Raw genomic sequence first — 15,055 nt, forward strand, 5'->3', positions numbered from 1 at the left:
TTGATTTTTAAGCTTGGCAGATTTCCAAAAATGTGCACTGCACACCTCCGTTTGGGAGAAGCCTTAAGCTGGAGAAACATCTTGAGAAGCTTCCTGCTTATTCGGGACTGTTATGGTTTGTCCATGTATTTCTTGCCAACAAGACACGGTCCATTTTCATCAGGGCAATGGAGCCCAGTCCTTAACCCCATTGTGGGCTCCTCCTAGCTTCCCCCCAATACATCTGACTCATTGATGCCATTCTCAGAATGATTCCAGCTGCTGAGCCCTCTTTGTTGTTGTTGTTAGTTGCGAAGTCGTGTCCGACCCATTGACTATGCGCACTCTTGTTGGCAGGGTGGCGTCTAGATTTGCTGTCTAGATTTGCCATAGCTTTCCTCCCCAGGAGCAAGCATCTTCTAATTTCTTGAGCCCTCTTAAGAACGGTCATCTCCAAGAGGACTCTAGATGTGTCTCTGTAAGATCTGGAGAAACGTAGGCAGAGCTGCAACGTCAAGGATTCCATTTATCTTAGGAATTGGCTAATTTAAAGCCATAACCCACCTTGGAAGTTCCTATCTGAAGAAAAGTATATGGCCCCAAACCCTTAATTCCTACTGAAGCCAAGTTAAGAAGCTCTCCTCTTAAGATATACAGGTAGTCCTCGACTTAATGACCGCAATTGGGCCTGAAATTTCCACTGCTAAGACAGGTAGTTGTTAAGTGAGTTTTGCCCCATTTTATGACCTTATCACAGTTGTTAAGTGAATCACTGCCGTTGTTAAGTTAGTCACAGGGCTGTTAAGCCAACCTGGCTTCCCCGTTGACTTTGCTTGTCAAAAGGTTATAAATGGTGATCGTACCATTCCCGGGACACTGCAACCATCGTAAGTTGCCAAGCATCTGAATTTTGATCAGCTGACCGTGGGGATGTGGCAGTGGTCATGTGAAAACGGCCGTCAGTCCCTTTTTTTCCAGTGCTGTTGTTGCTTCAAACAGTCACCAAATGAATAGTAAGTTGAGGACAACCCGTAGGCCAGGGGTCCTCAACCTTGGCAACTTTAAGACTTGTGGGCGGCAACTCCCAGAATTCCTCAGCCAGCTTTGAATTCTGGGAGTTGAAGTCCACAAGTCTTAAAGTTGCCAAGGTTGGAGACACGTGCCAATAGGCTACCTCTTCATTCCTAAAACTCAGGCTTTACCTGATCCTTGAAGATCAGAGGATTTTGCGTAGCGTTGGAAGCGAAGTTCTCCTTGCCTTTCTCACCTGTTTTCCTAACAGCCCAGACTACTCAAAGGCTGCACACTCAACAGCTGGAGATTAAGACTGATCTGAATAGGTGAAGGTGCTTCACTGTTGGGTCAGCTGTGAAAGTCTTCTCATTGCTAGAATCTGGGTCTCTTCTCTTCCCCCCCCCCTTCCTGAAGTTTTCTGCTCAAGAAGACTCACCTATGGCGGCCGAGAAGGAGGACCGGACGCAGGCCCTGAAGTACGGCGTGGGAGACGTGGTCTGGTCCAAGGTGTCCGGCTATCCGTGGTGGCCTTGCATGATCTCCGCTGACCCTCTTCTCCATCACTTCACCAAGCTCAACGGTAGGTCCTTCGGGGGGGGGCAAGGGGCCGCTTGGCTCGGGACAGGCTCGGTTCCAGACAGCAGCCCACGAAGCCAAATATTCAAAACAAGAGAAGTCAGCCAATAATAATCCTTCATTCACCACACTTGTGTTGGTTTTAACGACATGCAGAGGGTGCAAAGAATGCAGACTTTTAAATGTACATTACCGATAGTCCTTATGACTAATGACCAGACTTTCAGTCATATAATAATAATAATAATAATAATAATAATAATAATTCAGAATTCAAACAGACAAGCACCTGCAACATAACACCCCAGACTTAACAATTGTCGATAAGAAAGACAAAAAAGTCTGGATAGTGGACGTGGCAGTGCCTGGAGATAGCAGAATAGAAGAGAAAGAACTGGAGAAGATAACAAAATACAAAGACCTACAAATAGAAATAGAAAGACTGTGGCAAAAGCAAGCAAGGGTAGTACCAATAGTCATAGGCTCCTTGGGTGCAATCCCAAAACAACTGGAGCACCACTTGAACACCATTGGCATTGACAAATTCCTATTAGTCAATTGCAAAAGGCGGCCTTACTAGGAACTGCTTCCATCCTGCGACGATACCTGTAATACCATCAAACATCCACATCTGCCTATCCCAGGTCCTGGGTAAGGACTCGATAGGTAGACAAAATGCCAAATCCAGTCTGAACATCTGGCTGACTGTGCGATGATCGATAATAATAAAAAGTTGGAAGGGACCTTGAAGGTCATCTAGTCCAACCCCCTGCTCAGGCAGGAAACCCTATACCATTTCAGACAAATGGCTGTCCAGTCTCTTCTTAAAAACTTCCAGTGTTGGAGCATTCACCGCTTCTGGAGGCAGGTTGTTCCACTGGTTAATTGTCGTGGTCATATATTGTCGTGGTCATAAGTGGAGGCACCCAGAACGACCACACCTGATCTGCCAACCCTATTTACGGCAGTCATTTAGCGAACCACACCATTGCTGAGCAAATCCATTCTCTCAAATGGGCGTCTTGTTTTTATCCAGGTGGTTTTGTGTTTGGGGGGGGGGGTTAACTGCAGCCCACCAACACTCAACACTGCAAAAGCAGGCAGCTTTCCGAACAGAGGACAGCCTCGCTGACCCTCGCAAGATCATTTGTGAAGGCCTCAATCGCATATCGCGTATACGCCAAAGAGTGGGAGAAACCATTGCTTCAAGCCTACATGGCTTGAAAGATGGAGGCTTGGAAGTGGGCCAGTTTAGGTGTTTGTTAATTAAATCACCTGTTTCAGAAATGGTTTGGTTTTGCTCTACCTTAGGGGTCTTCAAACTTGGCCCTTTTATGACTTGTGGACTTCAACTCCCAGAATTCCTCAGCCAGGCACATGTGCCTGGCTGAGGAATTCTGGGAGTTGAAGTCCACAAGTCATAAAAGGGCCAAGTTTGAAGACCCCTCCTCTACCTTAACAAGCCTACACAGCCAAAATGGGCAACGCCAGGTGGATTCATTCATTCATGCTAAATTTTATTTTGCTTTATTAGCTTGTTGAACAAGTTGTGGTTTTGCTGATTCCAGACACGGCGCTAAGCCAAGATATAATTCATCGCCAGAATGGCAGCTGAGCAAGCCAACCCTCCGCCAAGAGTTTTATGTTTTACTCTGATAGGTGGGACCCCTTCTCAATCTGGTTATTCTTCAAATGTTTGGATGTCAGCTCTCAAAATGCCCCCTCCATCCTGGCTAGTACCAAGAATAGAGACACCCACCCATATCTAGGATGCCAAGCTGGTGTTGAACAACTGAACTCAGCAGAAATACTGGGAAAAATTTTAACTTCATACAGTCCAGTGTTATTTCATCTTTGCACATAGCTCTGTTAAGCTGAGACCCTGAATTGGTCAAATATGCTGTCTATATTTTCAGGACAGAAAAAGAGTTTTCGCCAGTATCACGTACAGTTTTTTGGGGATGCGCCAGAACGAGCCTGGGTGTTTGAAAAGAGCCTTGTAATGTTCAAAGGAGAGGAGCAGTTTGAGCAATTGTGTCAGGAAAGCGCAAAGCATTCCATTAACAAAGCAGAGAAAATAAAGGTAAGATTTCTGCCTGTGCTGTTTTGTACTTGCTAATACTTGGGCCATTTTACCTGCTTGCTAGTGGCATCTTGTTATGCGTTGATATGAACGAGAAAATATTTTTTTCAAGATTCACCAGGTAAGGCTTTTCTGTTGTTAGCCTAAATTACCTCTTTTTCCTATGTTTTTCCTCCCCCCTGCAGATGTTAAAACCGGTTTCAGGAAAACTGCGTCCCCAGTGGGAGATGGGGGTCAAGCAGTCCAAAGATGCCTTGTCCATGTCCGTGGAGGAAAGGAAAGCTAAGTACACCTTCATTTACGTCAGGGGCAGGCCGGTCCTCAACCCCCAAGTGGCGAAGGAAGCCGGACTCGTAGTTAAGTCTTTGGAAGAGATGGATAAAATTTATTTGGACGAAGACCTTTCTCAGACTCTGAAATCGAGCAAAGAATACGACGTCCCAGCCAAAAGGGGGAGAAGGACCAAGTCGCTTTGCGCAAGTGATTCGGAAGACTTCAGCCCCAGGCCTGTCCAGGGCCCCCCTTCCGGAAAATATCTGGAGGAGAGAGAAGCCAGAGGAGGCACGGGGGGGTCCCCTTTCGGTAGGAAGAAAGCGATTGCCTACGCTCCCCGAAACCGAAAGAGCGATGGGGTCCCCCAGTTCCTGGTGTTTTGTCAGAAGCACCGAGATGAGGTTTGTGTTTTCAGAATTCGTATCGTGGCGCTTCATCCTTCCTTTTTCAGGTGTCTGGATGGGTCCCTTAGAGCAGAGGCCCCCAATTTTGGGGCACCAGGGACCGGTTCCGTGGAGAGAGGGTTTTCCGCGGACCGGAGGGTGCGTGGTTTTGCGTGCTGCCTGCATCCCGCGGATGGGGCTTTGCTTGTTTGTGCGGACCAGTTGTGGCATGCCACGGACACGGGGGTTGGGGACCCCTGCCTTAGAGTCACAAAGTACGACACCTGTGTGTCTTCTCCTCACACACTTAACGCTCATCCAGGTTCTAAGAAGCACTAATTCATTGGGCTTCTCTTCCTGGCTTTTTAAGATAGCAAATCTGTGAGTGAGTTGAGTCTAAACTGAGAGACAGACAGCTGTAAATACTGACCGTCACATGATTGGGGAGGCAGCCCTCAGGATTTTAGAACTGGGTCATAAGTACCTCTGGGGTGGCCTGTCATGACTTCAGACGGCCACTAAACGAGCAGTCGTAGGTCAGGGCCACCTGTACTGTGTGGATGTACCTGCCAGTTGCAGGTGTTGTTCGTGACATTGTTTTTGCACGCTTGAAATCAAGGCGGGGCCCTTGTTTTTTTGGCTGAAGAATTTCAATGTTTTTGTCTATTCTGTTAATGGAGTTGCAGGACATTTTTTTTTAAAACAAGATTTGTTGTTTTTTTCATTTTACAAACAAGTGCTTAAGAATCAACGTGGTGGCAGGGCAATCAATTGTCCACAAAACAAAGTCATACTCATAAAGTTCAGATTAAATCATTAAAAAAAACCCTCTCTTTTCCCTCTAGTAACATATTATATTCAAGTTAATATATTTCAATACAACTAAATCAATCATAACAATCCTCAATAACCTTTCATCTAAATAGATCCACAAATCCAGATCCTGTGTTAAGCTTAATTATTTCAATTGCTATATTCCATATTTCTAATCTAAATACATAATTAACTCTTCGGGTGTCTCCCCATTACCTTTTTCCTTAGCATATTCAATAATATTGCAGGACATTTTAAGGGACGCAAAAGATCCGGGTCCTATAGGAGAATCGAAAGATTTTTATTATTATTTTTTTAAAGAAAAAAAACTTGGAGAAAACTTTAAAAACAGACCGTTTGTCTTACTTAAATACAGTAGTCCTCGATTTACAACAGTTCCCTTAGTGACCGTTCAAAGTTACGATGGCACTGAAAAATGTGACTTGTGACCGTTTTTCATAGCTACGACCTTTGCCCCATCCCCAGGATCACGCGATCAAAATTCGGACGCTTGGCAACTGGTCCGTACTTACGACGGTCGCAGCATCCCACAGGGGTCAAGTGGTCCCCTTTTGCGACCTTGTGATAGGCAAAGTGAGTTGGGGAGCCAGATTCACTGAACAACCGTGTTACTAATTGAACAAGTGCAATGATTCACTTAACAACCGTGGCGAGAAAAGTCAGAATCCGAGGATTCTCTGTACTGAATATCGGCAGCTGAGATTAAGCGGTTCTCGGGGTGAGTCCACGTCCGCCCCACCTGGGGGGATTCTCCATCATGCTTGTCCCAAAGGTGCTTTTGCAAAAGGCAAGTGGACTTTGTTTGTTTTTCTTTTCCGTGAAGACGTTCTGCTTCTCTGAAGTCATAAAGGAAAAACCAGGAAAAACATTTTTGGAAAAAGCGCCTTTGGGGCAACAAAAAAAATCAAAATAAGGAATGAATAAATTGAAAACGAAAGCAAGAAAACAAGCAAAGAGCGAGCCTGGAAGGGCAGACAGGCTGGGGGCCTCTGGGTCTGTCTCCTCCATCCAGTCTCTCTGTTTCCTTCCTGTTTGTTACGTCCAGGTGGTCTCTGAGCATCCCGATGCCTCGAGCGACGAAATAGAAGAGCTGCTGGAGTCACAGTGGAACATGCTAAGCGAAAAACAGAAAACACGCTATAACACAAAATTTGCCCTAGTGACCTCTCCCAAATGTGAAGAAGACACTGGTAAACGTAAAACTGTGCTAGTATACTCTAACTAAGTTTAATATATGTAGCCATGTTTAATTAAGCACACAGTTCACAGCCTATAGGGGAAATCAGCTTTCACTATTTCTGTTTCTAATTTTGGGATGTCGTGCCGATAAGCAGTGAATGCAGTCCTTTTCTTTTCCTTTTCTTTTTTTTTTTATTTATTTAAACCAGAAAAGTTAATATTGTCTACATTTCTTGCTCATTGTTCTGCGAAGTTGCTCTGTGTAAACCTGTTGTAGATAATGCTGGTGTCTCATTCCCTTCCTGTCTCCAAGCAGCAGCCACTGCCTGTACCCCTGTCAGCGAAATGGGAATGAAGGAGATCGAAAGAAATTAAGCTAGAATTTAAATTAAAGACATTCGCTCTGAGCGTAACTCTTGTTTTTAAAGTCGGAGCGGAGGTTGACTCCGTGTCCCTGTGTTGGCAATAATTAAGACTGTGTGGATGTTCAAAGACCCCACCCAGTGCTTAAATTTTGTGTCCAGGACAGACAGGGCTGTAGCTAGTGGTGGAGAATATTATTTGAATCTGCAGGAATCTGGCCAGATCTCCATCTTTATAAAGCATTTAGCTATAGATTTGGAAGAGTTGATTATGCCTAAAGGGGAAAAAAAATTAAAAAGCCATATTTTTTGTCTCTCAGTGTTAATATTATAGTCTGTATAACGTTGTTGGATTACAACAGAAATTTTAAGATATCAGGTTGCTGCTTTGGACAATGAGAAGAATGAGAGTGTGTTGGAAAGGTTTCTCAATTTTGGACAAAATGTATTAAAACTGTAGTCAGTTTTGTTATTTGTGTGTGAAATGACAACTTGTGGGGAAAGTTGAATGCTTTGTCTCGATGTATAAAATATGTGGGTGTCGATTTTAAAAGCAAACAAGACAACATTCTGTATCTCTCAAGGTCCGGCCGCGAGGAGCTTGAGCAAGGCCACACGTAAAGTCTTTCAAGGATCACGTAAACGAAGACCAAGATCCAGAAGTAATTTAAATTTGTGCTGTGTAATATTGATTTTAAACTAAGCAACCCTTTACTTAAGTGTGCCTTTCATGTAACTGCTCCATCCTGCCTTTTCCTCAAAATGTTGTGCTCCTTCAGTTTTAGCGTTTTTATGGATCTTGAATTAAATATTTGAGTACTGTAGTACAAAATTCTGTCCAGCTTTATGGAAGTTTCTTCTTACGATCCAATTAAAATGAATCTTGCTTCCTCAGTTTGTTACACCTCTATAAGATGACTTTCAGATCTGGGCATGCTTAGGGATCTGTGAAAGACCGTTTTTGCACGTCGCTATAGCTTATGTCAAAATCTTGGCCCTAGGCCATAGCTTTTCCCAATAAACTTAAACTTCACCCTTGGCATGTGGAAACGGACAGTTATCCACACATTTTTAAAAGAAACATGTTGTAAGATAGGATAGTAAGATGTTTTGAGGCTTGAAAATTTAATTACCAGCAAAAGAATATTGATTTTTTTTTTCAAACCATTTGAATGAAGTTCTGTGGCTCCAAATTAAGTAATAGCAATTTGGTCCTAGGCTAAAAAGTATACTTGGGGAATAATGAACAATAATTAGGAAGTTTTGTTATGATCCAATAGGGGATTTTGGGGATAGGGAATAGAATCTTTACATATAAAGGAGAATTGGTGAAATAGGTTGTATAAACTAGTTGTAATCTTCTCTCTTAAAGTTTGTAACATGGAACTTTATTATTTCAAATTCAGACCCACAGGTTTCAGGTATAAATATGCAAGGTGCCTAAAAACCTTTTTTCCCCACTATCTTTGTCTAAAATATTCCCCCCCCCCAACCTACCCTTGGTCTTTATATGAAACAAATTCACTTAATACATGTAATTGCCTTATATTTTCCAAGCCTTAGGGTGATGGTCTATCATATAATAATTTCAGAAAATGGGATAATTGCTTTATATAACACTAGTGCGCTTTTTAAAAGAAGTTACTTCAGAAAAAAAACTTCTGGTTGTAGATCCATTATAAATTGAAAGGAGAAATTAATATTAAATGTACAGATAGGTGTAGGATGTTTTTGTATATAAGATCTGCTCTCGTGGGTGTGTACTGCAAAGCTAGTTTTAATAAGAGAAGCTGGGAGTCACAAGATGTTTAGGGTTAATAAACATTATCAAGCTGTATTAGAACAGTAACGTAACTGCTTTGGTTCGAGATAATTTCTACATGAGCTTTAAGTTTCCCCATCCCTACTCCAAGGTAACTTATATGGAAATAAAAGGAAACCTGTAAAGAGGACAAGGAAACCCACGGAAGATTTTGAAGTTCAAGAAGCATCTAGAAAAAGGCTGAGAATGGATAAGAAGAACTATCAGAAGGTAACTATGTTCTTGGCTTATTTGGATCTACTGTCATGGCAACCGACATGATTATTATTTGACTTTGTTTTATCAAAATAACATGCTGCTTCACTGGAGCAGATGATTTAATGGACAGGGTGATCAGCTGATGGATCGACCCGTTAAACAAGTAGTTAACCAGAGAGCTCATTTTGAAACATCAGACTATGCAGTGCCCCTAAAAGCATCTTTGATGTCATATTTTATATTCGTGGGTCCGTTTTCTGAATATTTCCGTCATAGTAGAGGTACAAGTGAACAGCTGAGAAAGGAAATCAGCTGCACCTGGGGGTCTGGGGGGGGTTGGGGGTTTCATCTGGAAAAGGGGATAAAATGCCCTTTCATCTGTATTTTTCAGATGGCCAGTCTCACTTTTTTTTTCCATCTTGAACTAGTTGTTTATTTGCATCCAACACTTCACACATTTAGGGTCAAACAAATGGATTAACAGGTGCGGAAGCAACAATTCACGTATCTGGAAATGTTAAACATCCAGTGGAATTGTGTTTGTGCAGGGAGCCCTTGACTTACAACCGTTCATTTAGTGAGCGTTTGAAGTTACAACGGCACTGAAAAATGTGATGGGACCGTTTTTCACACTTTGTGAAAAATGACATCCCCATGGTCACATGTTCAAAATTCGGACCCTTAGCAACTGGCTCATGTATATGATGGGTGCAGCGTCCCCCAGGATCACGTGGTCCTCCTTTTGTGACCTGACAAGCAAAGTCAATGGAGAAGGCGGATCCACTTAACAACCGGGTTACTAATTTAACAACTGCAGCAATCCACTTAACAACTGTGGCAAGAAAGGTCGTAAAATGGGGCAAAAGTCACTTAACAACTTTCTTGTTTAACAACAGAAAGTTTGGGCTCAGTTGCGGTAAAGATTCCCTGAATAGATATCCTCATTTTTTTTGAATGCCTATTTTGTGAACTCACAAGCAACGTCATTAGCGCTTAGAAATATTATTTTTCTTTCTTTTCTTTTTTTTACACCTTCACCAGTAAGGTATGTCAACTGTTGTTAAAAGAAACGTGGACTTTAGGTCCTAAAGCTGATTCGTTATCTCAGCTACTGTAAAATAGTTGCGTGCAGCCTATTCTGTTGGCCCTGAATCAATGGATTCCCGAGTAGATTGCAGCTTCCGTTCATGTTCCCTCGTCTTAATCCGTGGGGAGGAAGCGGAAAGGCCCACCTGTTCAGGCAGCACCCTTGAAGTGAGGCGGGTGTGTGTGTGTGTGTGTGTGTGTGTGTCTCTCCTGTCTTTTTCATCGCTTTGAGATATCGGCACGTATCAAGCAGGGTGTCTTAACCCCGTGGTCTGGCGGTTGCTTCTGTTGAGTAGTCGCCCCAACTAAGCCACATTCTCTGGGACACCTTTCCTTACCTCCTTTAACAGGGCTCCTTTCTGCTAAAAGTCACAGATTTATTTAGTTGGGGATGACTTGATCAACTACTTTTACAGGTAAGCTACCTGTCCATGTGTATCTATGAACCGACAGGGTAAAAAAAGAAAACCCTTTCGCGCGTAACTTCCCCGCCATCCTCATAGGAAGCTTGGATAGCAACGCTACCCTTGACCAGGTAGATCTACGACTGCTTTTGGGAACAGAGTTTAAGTTGTAAGTCGAGGCACCCATGTGATCAGACCCAATTTTACAACCGACAAGCCACTGTCTCGTGACTGCAGGATGCTGCAACTAGTCATAAACGTGAGTTGGTTTGCCAAGCACCTGTCATGCCGTCCTGCAGCTGTTAGGGTGAGGCATGGCGTGTTGACAGCCGGAAATGCTGTAAAGAATGTCCTAACTCTGAATGATCAACCACTTGTAAGTCAACGGCTACCTGTACTCGTAAGTCCTTTTCTACTGGAGATGCTGCTATTAAATTTGTTTTTAATCTTCCAGCAAAACTAAGGTTTGCTTAGTAACTTATTTTTTTCCAAACTTACACCCGATCAGGTAACTAAACCACATCTTCAGCAAAAGATGGTTCCCCAGTGGGAATTTTAAATGGACGCTCTAATTAGTCCCATCACAGAAGTCTTAAAAGTGCTAACTTTAGACATGATGTTTTAAAATTAAATGATTGTTTTAATAGCTAGTATTTCTATTTAGAGTCTGCTTCAATGAGGTGATTATTTTCTTCCAGTATTTTCTTCCCGTATTTATCTAAATTAGGAAGGCTCTTGTGGTTTTTTTTATTTCATTTTCTCTCTTCCTTTTTTTTTTAATAACAGAGAGAGAGGAGCAATGACAAAATGGCAAAAACAAACTTGGCTAAAGTCACAGAAACCTCACAAAAGAAGCCGTCAGGTAATGTAGCCAGAACAAGCTTGATGCGTCTTCTAACATTAACCAGGTTCTACGTTCCGTGGTTTAAAGTGGCTGCTGAAATGTGGGGAAATAAGCCATGGCCCTGTTTGAATGCTGCTGTAAGCTTGAGAAGCGGGACACACGCCTTTTATGTGTTGAAGGTGTGGGGTCCTAATTGTTACCTTTTCCCCCTCCCTCCCACACTGACTCAAACCAATCAGGAAGGGATGGGAAAGCCCGGCGGGATTCTTAGAATTGGTAAATGAAATTCTCTTCTGTAACTAGATGGACAGACAGACAGAGATTAATTGATTGATGATAGAAGATAGAGACAAATAGACAGACATATGAAGATAGACAGATGGATACATATAGATAAGGATAAGCAGAGACAGACGGTTAGAGAGAAAGAGACAGATGGATGACAGACAAGACAGATATCCACTGAATGCAGCTGGCTTTATTTACAGCTGTGTTTTTTAAGCCTCATTGAGGAAGCCAGGCAATTAAATGTAGTCTGGTTTAACCTAAGTAGCATTAGCCCCCATAAGTATTTAAAAAGCTCTGACCTTGTAAAATTGATTTGCAAATCTACTATAGAAACATCAATAATAAATTATTGACCAAATCCATCCAGGTCACATCTTCAGAAAAAGATGGGGATGCCAATGGAATGCTAGACTGCAAACATGCTACGTGCATTGTATTTTAACTATTCTGAAGTGTGGTCTATATTTGCTTCTCTATCTGTATTTCTAATTCCATTCCGTGGGGATCTGAAAAGAATATTCTAAATTCTCGATACATCAGTCAGGCGGTGTTGACTTCAAGGAAAGGCCCTGGGACTCTTAAGTTCACTTTGTAAACCAAAATTATTTTACCACAACGGCAGGTCTGTCCGATGCATATAAGCCATTGAAGAAACGAAATCGGGCCCCGGGACCAGACTCTTCGCATCTCCCTTATAGCAAAAGTTCATCTCCTTCAGCGTCCTTAACTGAGAATGAGGTAAAATACAAATGAACAATGGAAAGCAGATAAAAAAATATGCAAGCAACTTAAATTTGGTTTCTTTAAAGCAGTGTTTCTCAACCTTGACCATTTTAAGGCATGTGGACTTCAACTCCCAGAATTCCACAGCCAGCAATGCTGGCTGTGGAATTCTGGGAGTTGAAGTCCACATGCCTTAAAATAGTCAAGGTTGAGAAACACTGCTTTAAACAGTGGAAAGGAATAACCTTTGAAACAGGGTTCATTTGCTGTTAGGAAAACCTCCGTTCACCTTTCTCTGTACACAGAGTCTGGTACGTTTATCTCTGTAGGAGAAAAGAGGAAACGTTGGTGAGAACTCAACCGGGTGCCACACGCCAGCTTTCCTGAATGTCGGTTCCACACAGTATTGTGAGACATTAAAGTCGGGTGCTGCGAGGATTTTAAACATAGAATAGGCCAGGGACACTCAGGCCATCCAACTATCTCAGATACCAAGTCTAAATTTGTGATGCTGGCTGGGCCTACTTCAGACTCTCCAAAAGCTGCTTAATCCCAAATATTTCAACCAAAGCTTTTCTTAAAATGCTTAGGAAGAAGCACTTCGGCCAAAAGCATAAAACATGCAGAGGTTAAGCAGGCCCTGTTGGCACAGTTAAACCAAGATGAAACAACGTTCAGTTCAGCTCAGGCCACAAGCAGTATAAATGAGAGGGAAAATACCCTTTTCTGGTTATTGGGATTCTTTTTCTCCTTAAAATCCACTCAGACTCTGCAAGGCTTGGGACAGGAAGGAGCAAATGGGCTTTTGGGCCAGATGTGGCCGTGCAGGTAACGCCTGTCAACCACTCGTTAACTGAACATCTTCCTCTTGAGTCCTTTGATTTTAGAGCCCCACACAGTCCCGATGTGCGTGCTCACATGGTGCATATCTTTTCTATACGGCAACCTCAAAGCTCAGAGCAATACAATTGCAACACACAGCGCAAGTCTTTCTACAGGTGGTCCTCGACGGTCGCTTAGCAACCATTTGAAGTTACAACAAAGCCCGAAAAGGGTGTTTACAACCTGGATGGCCGCCTTCTTCCACCCTGAGGTCACATGACCACATTTTGGGAGCTAGGCAGCCTCCCCCCTGCCCCCCATTTACGGCCGTTTGCAGACTCCTGCAGTTACGTGACCACAATTTATGACATTTTTGCTAGAAATTGAAGTTTGCTTCCAATTGCCATCAAAAAATGTCCCGTAGTAAACAATGGGTTTATGACCCTTTTGTGGCAGTCATTAAGTGAGTGCCACAGTTAAGGTGGCATTCACTTAATGACTGCCACAAAAGGGTCATAAAATTTGGTTAGCGTGAATCCCCTTCGTGATCGTTGGTAATAAATATGGATTAGGGCAGGGGTAGGCACCTTGGTTCTTTTATGACTCATGGACTTCAACTCCCAGAATTCCTTAGTCAGCAATGCTGACTCAGGAATCCTGGGAGTTGGAAGTCGATGAGTCATAAAAGAGCCGAGGTTGCCTAACCCCGGATTAGGGCAATGGGACGATTTATCCTATAGCATAAACCAGTTTCTGCTATGAGATCCTTTTTCATCACATTGTCTAAGAGAACGCAGCAATCGGTAAAAAATGGATCGCCAGAGCAGAGCAGAGGTATCCCTCGACTTGCTTGGTGACCGTTTGAAATTACAACGGAAACCAAAAAAAGTTACTGAGGACCCAGATTTGAAATTCTGACCACTGGCTCTGTTACCTGATTGTAAACATTGTACATAGGAAACCAAGGATCAACAACAGCTGCATTAGTATATAACTTGTAGTAGATTACAGCTAACTTCCATGGTATCCAAGCCAGCAGATTCAGATGTCCTCATTGTTGGACCTACAAGTGATGTGGCCTTCTCCACCAGACATGCATCCATCTTCCAGCCTCTTGATGCTGTCAGTCAGAGCTTCCGTTGCACTGCATTTATTTGAGACAGCAGAATAGCCGGCCGGTTCAGCGTAAGAGCTACAGTGCAATGTCCACCTCAAAGGAGAAGACGGAAGGGACTGAAGCTCAGCAATCCTTCACTTCATGAGGCTGAATTCTGAGTTCATCCACAGGGAACTAAGCTCATCAGCAGAGAACAACCGCTGTCTCAGCTGCGTGACTTTCCTCCGTATGTCATCCATGAACCCAGGCAGCTGTGTATGTGTGATCAGACCAGGACTGCCCTCTGCCTGTGTCTTTCACAAGTGAAAGTGTCACAGATCCTCCAGGCAATTCTCAGCTCTCTTAATTCCACAGTAAGTGCGGCCTAGTCCAGGGGTTCTCAACCTGTGGTCCATGGGCCCCTGGGAGCCACGACGTCGTCACAAGGGGTCCGTAAAGGCTTGAAGAAATGTTATGATTTAAATCTTGAGTTAAGGCTTTGGAGTCCCTGGCCACAAAAGGTATTTAAAGAGGATCCATGGTGAAGAAAAGGTTGAGAACTGCTGGCCTGGTCCATCAGGAAAGGTCTACCAAAAACACTGGCCGTGTCTAGCTATTTTTCAAAAAGGCACTCGTGCTGGACAACGGTCCTGTTTTTCCTGTGTAAAATGATGGCCGTATTTCCATTTTTCCTCTGAGTAAAAGATTTGCACTATTGCACAGTGACAGTCACTGCATAATATGAGTAATAATAGGCTGTAGTTGTCTGTGCGTAAGTGAAACAGTCTTTTCATCCAAGGTGGATGGGCAAATTTTGTGCGCTGAACTCTTCCACTTTTTCTGGATACAATAGGATAATTCTCTGACCAGGTCCCAAAGGTGCTTTTTCAAGAGGCAACTGGACTTCCTATGCTTTCCCTTGAAGACGTTTCGCTTCTCATCCAAGAAGCTTCTTCAGGTCTAACTTTATTGAGAACCGATGAAGCTTCTTGGATGAGAAGCGAAACATCTTCAAGGAAGAACAAAGAAAGTCCAGTTGCCTCTTGAAAATCATGGGACAACCATGATCTGGACGATGGAGAATCTCCG

General features: G+C 43.1%; 1 protein-coding gene across 4 annotated transcripts in view; it reads left to right on the forward strand.

Moving 5' to 3' along the window:
• The window catches only part of NSD2 (nuclear receptor binding SET domain protein 2), a 50,632-nt gene that overhangs the window by 17,699 nt on the left and 17,878 nt on the right, over positions 1-15,055 (forward strand). For all 4 annotated transcript variants that reach the window (XM_039347628.1, XM_039347632.1, XM_039347629.1 and 1 more), the window contains exons 3-10: positions 1,408-1,573; positions 3,486-3,652; positions 3,838-4,326; positions 6,188-6,332; positions 7,268-7,345; positions 8,597-8,715; positions 10,980-11,055; positions 11,948-12,063. In XM_039347628.1, the coding sequence (XP_039203562.1) occupies positions 1,408-1,573; positions 3,486-3,652; positions 3,838-4,326; positions 6,188-6,332; positions 7,268-7,345; positions 8,597-8,715; positions 10,980-11,055; positions 11,948-12,063 (1,356 nt within the window). The remainder of the gene's footprint in view (positions 1-1,407; positions 1,574-3,485; positions 3,653-3,837; positions 4,327-6,187; positions 6,333-7,267; positions 7,346-8,596; positions 8,716-10,979; positions 11,056-11,947; positions 12,064-15,055) is intronic.

The sequence above is a fragment of the Crotalus tigris genome, unplaced genomic scaffold (genome assembly GCF_016545835.1).
Source record: "Crotalus tigris isolate CLP2741 ecotype Arizona unplaced genomic scaffold, ASM1654583v1 scf7180000018097.2503214, whole genome shotgun sequence".
Taxonomy (NCBI): domain Eukaryota; kingdom Metazoa; phylum Chordata; class Lepidosauria; order Squamata; family Viperidae; genus Crotalus; species Crotalus tigris.